The 9,796-nt window shown below is 40.5% G+C and overlaps 1 protein-coding gene across 1 annotated transcript; it reads right to left on the minus strand.

Annotated features, from left to right (window-relative positions):
* Positions 1–804: 804 nt before the first annotated feature.
* On the minus strand, positions 805–9,067 carry LOC119741841 (aqualysin-1-like). The gene is made up of 8 exons (XM_038217750.1): positions 8,959–9,067; positions 8,720–8,864; positions 7,910–8,045; positions 7,113–7,219; positions 5,929–6,079; positions 3,979–4,163; positions 2,419–2,590; positions 805–1,153 (listed from the first exon to the last, which is right to left on the minus strand). The coding sequence occupies exons 1-8, from the start codon at positions 9,063–9,065 to the stop codon at positions 1,014–1,016; spliced, it is 1,143 nt and encodes a 380-aa protein (XP_038073678.1). The 5' UTR covers positions 9,066–9,067; the 3' UTR covers positions 805–1,013.
* Positions 9,068–9,796: the final 729 nt, after the last annotated feature.

The following is a 9,796-nucleotide window of genomic DNA, read 5'->3' on the forward strand; positions in this document are numbered from 1 at the left end:
TCAATTTCCAGAATCGATTCACTAAGAAAGGGACTATATTTGTTCTGATACGATTCTATCTTTTATTTTCATTGCACAGTGATAAAACAGATCTATAATTATTATGTTGGCATAAATTAAATCTTGAAAATTAAATGCTATAGTGGAACATTTCCAGTTTAGTATTGGACATGCTGTTTGAATTTTAAGTTCAAATATTTGTGAAATGTCGCTTTTAATTAATGGACAATGTAGACATATTTTCATCTGTTGGAAATGCTGGGAAGTAGAATTTTTTTGTCTGTTTCAAACATCATTTTGACACTGAAGCTTTACACTTTCAACTCTATTGTCTTGGGCGATCCTGACAATAAATAACAAGTCATTTTGTTAAAGTGAAAATTCAATTCGTTCGACAAATTTACCGTGAAATTCATTAATTAAACGAACTGTGTTTTCACTCACATTCTCACTTAATTAGGCCTTAAGTGTAATTCTTTTTTTTTCTTCAAAGAATTTCAAATCAGAGCGATTTTCACTCTAAATGGCATGTTCCCCAATTTAACTCGGTGGCCCCACCCAGGAAGTACCCCCAAAAATATCCCTGGCCAATTTTCGGGCGATTCACAATGCAGTGCGCCACCAAGAGGAGAGTCCATTTTTCAAGTCTGCGGTCGACAAAATATACTTCAGCTAACTTGTATATATAAGGGACATAGCGTTCTGCCGCCTAACACACACAAAAAACACCAAATTGATTTTAAAAAAATGCAAAAATATACTCAAATCATACGCTTAAGAAACTACTGACCGGAAAAAAACTAACAATTTCAAATGTCCCGCGCGGCGAATTTGTCGACCATATCCCACAATGTACTGGACATGGGAAACATGAAGTCTCCGTGGCAATCTCTTGGTGGCGCACTGCATTATGAATCGCCCGAAATTCGGAGGGTTAAAAACGACACTTCCACTTCATTGACATTTTCAATCAATCCAAATTTAAACTGTAACTGTATGACTCAAACTGGATTTTAATCCACGTAAGCAAGGATATTTGGGCTGCCACTTCCTGCATTATTGATTACATTGGGAGTAGCAGCATTCACGAGATTGGTCCTAATCTGCTGCGGTGTCAGACTTGGATTTTCGGCCAAGTAGAGGGCAGATATTCCTGTAATATACCAATCAAAAATAACAAATCATCATAAACCCAAAGGGGAAATGACTATTTATATCTCATCTCATTGGTCTCCTCAACAGACTCTCCCCTGCTTACCATTGAGGGGGTAGTTGTGCACGTAGCCCATAATAAGATATTTGAATAAAGACATTGACTAGGGCAGGGTTTGAACTGCGATCTGCAAACACTGTACCGACGCTCTACCAAGTGGGCTTGCCAGCAAAAAGCTGGCAGTCTCCACGTAAGTCAATGTCTCTGTTATCTGAGGGCGCTAGTCAGAAGCCATAAACCTAGACATGAAACCATGGGCGTCAATCGGTGGGGCACGATTCTATAACTCAGAATAGCTGATTCAATGACGCAATTCACGCAAAACTTGAAAATAATGTGATCTTTTGCTCACAAAAATTGGTTTAAGTGGTCAGTAATTGCCTCAGATCGCACCACAGAGTGTCTACAATCCAAACATTTTCTGGGGCCCTTAAGCGGGCCCCGCACCCCACGCCGTTAGGGCTTCGCGCTTTGCGCTCGCATTAGTGCTGATTGCAAGGTATGTCCCCCAAGGGCGGATCCAGAACACCATTTGGGGGGGGGGGGCAACAAAAAAATTGGTCCCCCAAAAAATGGGTCAACAAATTACGGCGTGGGGTTCGGGGCCCGCTTAAGGGCCCCGAATTTTTTTTTGGATTCTAGATGCTCTGTGGTGCGATCTGAGGCAATTTCTGACCACTTTAACCAATTTTTTTTTTGAGGAAAAGATGGTGGTGTACTCATTGCCTGCCTTTATTGCGATGTCACATAAACAAAAAATAAATTGGTTTCGTTTTTTGGGGGGGCCATGGCCCCCTTTGGCCCCCCTTGGATCCGCCCTTGATGTCCCCTCCCTCCCCCCCCCCCCCACTTTTGAGAAGAGATTGACGCCCTTGCATGAAACTAAGACAATGACTATTTGGAAGAAGCTAACATAGCGTTGGATATATAGCTCATTTGGTAGAGCGCTTAAAGATGGTGTGGGGTCGCAGGTTCACATCCTGCTCCAGTGAACTTCTTTGCTTGTCGTTCTTATCGTAAAAAAAATAAACCTGTATCACTTTTCTTTGCAAAAAAACATTATTTTAAAAAACAAACTGCAGAAAAGAGCAGAGAAAGCTAAAGAAAAGTTAAAAAGGGAGAAACGTGCCAGGGACAAAATTTCAGCAAATTTGGCAAGAACAAAATACAGTTGAGGAACAATGCGTGGTTGCTTTTTTTTCTACCTGAAACGTGCGGACACGCCATGGAGGTTCCAGACATTACTTTGGTGGCGGTGTTAGATGAGTAATAGTCACTTGTGATAGAGGACCCAGGAGCAAAGATGTCCACGCATGATCCGTAGTTTGAAAAGGATGATCTGTAGTCACTAGAGGTAGTGGAACCGACTGTAATCACCTGCCATCGGAAAAATGGAGTTGAATAAAAAGAGCTTCAGACCTTCAGAAGTAGTAGTTTAATGTTATATTTGCATTTTAGGTACTGGTTTCTGAATTTTGTGATCAGAGATGAGTCGTTCTTTTGGGTGACTCGAGTCGAGTTCTGTCATTGTAAGGCACTGACTCGAGTCGAGTCGAGTCGAGTCGAGTCATTAGCTTAACAAGGTCAAGTTAAGTTAAGGTCGAGTCACTTTCTTGCTTGAGTCAATACGATTGCGAGTGTCTGGGATGTATAGGTGCAACCTCGTTCCCGGGATGTCGAGCAGTACGCACCAACCACTACCTGCTCTCTCACACTGGTATTGGATCTTTGCATGTGCAAGATTTTGAACACGTATGCAAATGAGGAATAGTCTGGTGCATGCATAGCCTATGCGTTACATGTTTGTTACTTGTTTTTGCATGCGGTATCTGGAGTAAAAACAGCATCAATTCGTCGCGCCGTGAGTTACGAAAACAGGATTGTTTCCAAATTAAAATGTTACATCTTATCCTGCCAATATACAGTTTCACATTTTATATTAATATGAGCAAATTGGAAAGGAAATGAGTATTTTTGAGAAGGCGGCCCGGGCGTTATAATCACAATGATCGTGAAAACACGTAGGCCCTAACGCACGTTGGAAATAGCAACACCAAGTACACGATATAAATCCATTACTAGCAAATTTCGGTATCGAATCAGGATACAGGAAGAAAGTTTCCTATCCAGGGCTTACCACTGAAAACGATGTTTGAAATAAAGTAAGCACTGGGGACGAGGTTGATATAGGTGCAACTCATCACCACTAAAACTGTATATCGCCCTCTTGAGTTTGTAAGGCCAGTCACGCAGTTATATACGGAGAGTTCTAGAATACACAGTTGTTAGTCAGAATCCTGTCTGGATATGTGTCGTCTTTCCAAGCTTCAATCTTACATAAGAACCCCGTAGCAATGAGGCCATTTTATTTAGTATCACAAACTGATACTATACTTGGTTAAGTTTCAGCCTTTTTTTAAGGGGGGGATTTCTGGTTAAAGGGAGGTCTCCCCCATGTAAAAAAAAAGCCACACACAATGGGGCCTACACAAAAAAGGGGGGGGGGGGGGCTGGAAAGGGAGGGAAGAAGGGAGGGGTAACAGCGTTTGTATACCCATTCAAATCGTGGACGTTGAACAATAGAGGACAAATGGTCCACGATTGATATTCGTGTACAAAAACAATGAGAGCAGTTGCTACCAAGTTAAATATAAAAGCAGGACAATACGGGGTCCACGATTGCAGGTGTATACACATTGGTGCATGAGTTAGTGGGGTGGGGTGGAGGTATGATCTTTTAACATCTTTTTCTTCTTCTTCAATACCTCACTCAGCCACGCTGGAGATGATGTACACGCTAGAGCATTGCTGTTACCAGCTGATACCACCACCGGAATACCAGCAGAAACAACTTTTTTGACTCCCGTCTCGAAATATGTAGATTTGGGGCCTCCGATGGACATGGATACGACAGCTGGTTTCTTTGCATTTGCAATGACATAGTCCAATCCTACATGTAAAGGAATTATGATAAAGAAACTGGATTGATTATTATTACAACCATGTTGCATTCGCGATGCTAAAGATTTGGGGGGGGGGGAAGAATGTGATTTTGCGGGGAAGATAATGACCATAAGTGCACTATGCGTCAGAGAATGGTTCTCGGACTTACAACTTCCTTTTTAACAAAAACCTACCATGAGGACTTGATTAAACACAATTTAGGTACTTTTGGGGGGTAGGGGGAAGAAATTAAAATGTACAATCCAAATTGGAACCTCCAGCAATCAGACGAGTAATTTAACTCAGCAGGCTACATAGCGAAGCCACGCTGACCACTGGGATGTAAGCTTTATAAGAAGTTATTCCGAATCAGGCGATTTAGTTGTTCACGTGACATGTTTCACGCATGCGTATTACGGTCTATGACTTAACTGAGATGTAAAAAAAAGTATATAGCTAGGTAGAAACAAGAGCCATTAAGCTCCCATATCAAAATAGCGCACATGTAAACAAAGTGTGACGTCATTTTGTCTCAGGTCTATACTCTCTTTGGAACTGCTGAAGGGGTACTTGGGCACAAGTGCACAGTCACCATTGTGAATTCAGTCATAATCCAAGGACTTTTCTTGTGAGTTTCGATCCAATTTCACTCTCTAGTCTGTTGTTCGAAAAAGTTTTGTTTTAAGGACAAAATCGAATCCAATATTGCCAGTTACCAAAGTTAAAGGGGAGTAACAATGTTCCCAGTGATAGACCCGTGTTCAAGTCAAACTAGCCAAAGGCCCATTGCAGTGACGTCAACTAGAAGGCACTCAGAGAGCGCAAACCGCCGCCAAGGGTGAACTTTCCCCGCCATATTGTCAGTGCACCCAAAAGAAATACTCGCATAAATGGTGAGGAATCCTTGAAAAACATCCTGGATCCAGACCCAGATCGAAATCACTTCCAAACTCTAATCGTTTGTACCAAAACAGGGCCACCCCTTAAACTATTTCAAGCAAATCTGTCCATAACTTGTTGAATTATCTTGTTAACAGACAAACCAACCGACCAACCAACAAACTTACCAAATCCGATGAAAACATAACCTCTTTGGCGGAGGTAATGAATCCACAGCCTTTAATTGACACGACAAGGCAAGTCTAGTAAAGCCGATCCCAGAGCACACCAAATTATATTCAATTCGGGCGATTCACAATGCAGTGCGCCACCAAGATTTTGCCATGGAAAGTTAATTCTTCAAGTTTACAGTCGACAAAACATGGCCCATTTGAATGGGTGTCAGTAGACAACTTGAACTAATATGTTATAGATTGGGGTATAGCATTCTGCCGTCTTACAAAAAACTTCACATTGAAAAAAAGAAGAAAAGATAAGGGCAAACAGATCCTTGAATCATACGCTTACGAAACTACTGACCGCAGAAAAAGTGACAATTTCAAATGTCCCACTCTGCGAATTTGTCGACCATCTCCCACAATGCACTGGGAAAAATTATCTCTCCGTAGCAAATTCTTGGTGGCGCACTGCATTGTGGATCGCCCGAATTGATTCAGGATAACTATTCACTAAGGTTTTTAATGCATTTTGTTCTTTCATGAATACACAATGGGCCGGATTAAGCCCATTCATTGGCATTACAGGGTAATCCTATACGATAGCACTGCCAGAGTCACAAGTGACGGTCAGTCATTGAGTCAGTCTGTCAGTGAGATATGATACACAAACTGAGGAAACTAGGCTAGTCAGTGGAAAATGTCCTTACACCCTACCTGCGACGATTGTAGAGTAGTAGCCAGAATTGCCACAGGGAGTTGATCCTAAAACCTTCACTCCCTTGATGGTTGCCTGTTTGGCGACTCCATAATAACTGCCTGCCGCAGTACCAGCACAGTGGGTTCCATGGCCCTGGCAGTCTATACCCTATTCAAAGATGGTAGAATAACAATGTTATTTGGTGTATCCAGGGAGATGCTCCCCCAGCAACATTTTGATGCATTTTTATTACATGTATATTATATCATTTTTTCTTGCCACCTCACAACCTTTATAAAGTACGACCCTCACCTATATTTTTGCCCATTTAAAAAAGTACCCATTTTGCTACCCCCTCCCCACCAAAACTTAAATTCGCTCTTAAGGGATGGTGACATGATTTTTATTTTTTTTTTTTTTACTTCGGACCATGTTTTTGTGCAACGCTCTGTTCGGGTTAAATGTACGACAACTATTTGACATCCTTTTTTGGTTAACGTTTTTTGAAAAGTTCACTTCTTTAAGCATTTACAATTTTCCATGTTTTTATTACAACCGAGGGCGCTGTTGTTGTGATGTCATCTTAGGGAGACACTGTTTAGTTCAGGGGTTTGCTTTCAAGTTGGTTGTGAACCCAAAAATATGGCTAATTGAAATCATTAATTTTGTGTTCATTACTTTTCGTTGTAATTGGAAAAATAGGCTTGGCTACGTGCACTTTTGAAAGTTGGTAGACTCTGCGTTTGCAATATCTGTCAATCTTTTCAAGACTGACAAGTATTAATAATATTGATATTCGCTTTATAAGCACTGTTTATTATAATTAATATTATCACCAAAGAACAGAAAATTTACGACAGCTAGTTTAAAAAACTCTGGATTTTTTTGGTTCTGGAATAACTGTAACGTTGAACTTTCTGCCCTAACTGACATCACACAATTGGTCATAAATATGGACATTTTCGTGAACATAAAAACCATGAGGGCACCAAATACCCTTGAAAATGGCAAAATGAAAATTAAAAATAAAGTGAGAAAGGACAAAGAAAATGTGCATTTTTTAAGGACTTCTCAAAACAAATTGGTGGGTCCTTTAATGTCCAACCCAAAACAATAACCAAATTATATCCTTGTTTGAAAAGTACTCAGTCGCCACAATTTGGTTAATACATGATTAATATTTTAAAGAAGTGAAACTTACATTGCCACCATAACCGTCAAACACAGCAGAAGCACGGCCTCCGAAGTCAACGTGGGTCGGCAAGATACCGCTGTCTACAACCCACATTTCAACCCCCTCTCCCTCCTCTGAAAGACAAACATTTCTTTTTTAGGTTGCTGATGTAAGCAGACTGATTTTGGAAGTAAATCTATTATGATTAATTATATGCTCGGTATGTATGGTTTACGCAACCAGCAACGCAGTTATTTTGGACCTATAGACCGTCAATGGCTTGTTCAATTGTCTTATTTGTTTCTTTTGTTTCACCACTTTTGTATCCGCGCTACATAGGCACCCCAACTATTAAAAATGTCTACCACCATTTGATGAAACGCTTGTTCTACCATAGATAATTGCTGCACGGATGAAACAACTACGGATAGTGCAACTCATAATCCACAAACCCGACTGAAGTTTCCAGGAGTGCTTTGAGCTATCAATCTATTATAAGTATCAAGATTAATTTCACACACCCAGTTGTCCACAACTGGCATTGTCCACAACTGTCATAAGATTTTCAACTCAAACATATTTTCAGATCAGTGTGAACACTTTCTAAGTATATGAAAGCTTGTCCACAACTCGGGAATCTCATTCATCAGCCTGGGTTAGGATCACACATTATTGTCTCATTGTCACTGCATTATCATTGATTAACTGTTTAAAAAACACAAGTCCCCTATGTTTCTAAAAAGACTATTGCAAGATCAGCTGTATATTAATCGAGCAATCAGGACCAACATTTACGGTGCCAAACGAACTATTTCTGTCCTTACTATATGCAGAGTTTGTTGAGAAGGAGCCATCAAGGGGTAGGTTTCTCTGTCCAATGCGGTCCAAGCCCCAGGGTTGGGCTGTTCCGTGCGCCAAACCGTCCTCAGACACGTACTCAACCTCATCCAAGGTTCGAATCTATCCAAGAAAAAATTTGAACTAATGTGGTTCTTGAAAAAAAACCGGTTCTACACTCAACCAACTGGTTCTTTTCAGGACCACACTTCTTCCAAGAAGAGATTTGTTTCCACATGGTGTTACCCGCAATTTTTTTACTTTATGAACTAAGTTGTGCCTTTCTGTCCAGGAAATTAACCAGAATCAACTAGTAACTGTTTGTTAATGCTTTAGGTTTCTGCGAGATTCGCAAAACGCAAGACACGTGGATTTTCTTCTGAAGTCCTTGTTGAGAGAATGCCAGATGAACTGTGTTGTAGTCAAGCACAAGTCCGGTTAACAGGGGGTCAAAAGTCCTTCCCTGCATAAGTCCAGTCACAACTTAGCATAACATGGGATGAACTACAACTTGAGGAATGCCTTTGTCGCAGTCCATTATTTTGAAAAGCGTGTGACTTGACTTTTACTGGAGGATTTGTGAGGACATGTGTAGGTTTTAACTACAACAAAGCCGATGGAAATAAACACAATTACAATTTCCATGACACTTATTCAACAGAAACTCGCTTTTTATGAATTTCTTCATCAAAATTAATTAAGATATTCCCCTGAAAATAGTCACATTGAACCATCTATAGATAAGAAACTGAAAAATGAATTGCAAATGAAATTCTTGATCATTCAGGAAATCTCACGTAATCGAGGGCTTCCTCCGATAGTTCTGCGGCCATGCCTTTCAAGACTTGGTGGTAGCGATGGGAGACGTCTGCGCGGCCCAAACGCCGCTGCTGCACACGGCGCTGGATGCCATCGGCAACGATATCCACGTCCACGTCATCCCTGAAACGAAACACACAAATTTCAAAATGAACAAAATAGTAAATGCCATACATAAATAATTTTCTAATAATATATTGCATTTTCTCATTTTTACTTGAATTTGATGAGGTAACGGCCTTTGGGGCTGTCATCAACTTTAAGCAGTGGAGCAATTCCAGCTGCAGCTACGCCAACCAACAACAGAAGAACCAATGTATGCATTGTTCAGCAGGTATATTAACACCAATGAACAGGTGCAGAAACACACCAGCCTTTTTATAAACTTTCAGCTATACAGGAATATTATCGCACAATTTAATCCTTATACCATATCATTTTTATATATTATTGAAAACAATTTTGACTACAGCTGTAATATCTCAAGCATATACGACGGATAAATTATTTATAGGCCTACTCCTATTTTTCTCTCTTTTTCATTTCTACAAGGGAAGATAAGAAAGTTAATAAGATATTAGTGAAGGGGGCGAACCTGTAAACACAGGAACGGAGGAACGGAGTGCCCATCTCTCTTCAAATAAACTTTCAGCTATACCAGAATATTATCGCACAATTTAATCCTTATACCATATCATTTTGAAATATTATTGAAAACAATTCTGACTACAGCTGTAATGTCTCAAGCATATACGACCGATAAATTATTTATCTAGGCCTACTCCTATTTTTCTCTCTGTTTCATTAGTACAAGGGAAGATAAGAAAGTTAATAAGGGGGCGAACCTGTGTTCACAGAAACAGAGGAACGGAGTGCCAATCTCTCTTTCGTTAGCGAATGGGCCAGACTCATTGCTGTGGGGGGAGGGGGTCGCAATACCTCCTCCACAACGAGTCTGTTACCTTCCCAGCATTGAATAATGGCGGTACCCATTTAACACCTGGGTTGAGAGGAGTAATTGAGGTAAAGCGCCTTACTCAAGGGGACAACACGCA

The sequence above is a fragment of the Patiria miniata genome, unplaced genomic scaffold, assembly GCF_015706575.1.
Source record: "Patiria miniata isolate m_02_andy unplaced genomic scaffold, ASM1570657v1 HiC_scaffold_5, whole genome shotgun sequence".
NCBI classification, from domain to species: Eukaryota; Metazoa; Echinodermata; class Asteroidea; order Valvatida; family Asterinidae; genus Patiria; species Patiria miniata.

Bases quoted from the DNA above. Each gene is read 5' to 3' on its own strand.
- LOC119741841 (XM_038217750.1), bottom strand. From the start codon at position 9,065: ATGCATACATTGGTTCTTCTGTTGTTGGTTGGCGTAGCTGCAGCTGGA. The intron at 8,865-8,958 runs GTAAAAATGAGA...GTTTCGTTTCAG, and splicing joins CGTTACCTCATCAAATTCAA to GGATGACGTGGACGTGGATA. The intron at 2,591-3,978 runs GTATTGAAGAAG...TTCCGATGGCAG, and splicing joins CTCCAGCGTGGCTGAGTGAG to GTGATTACAGTCGGTTCCAC.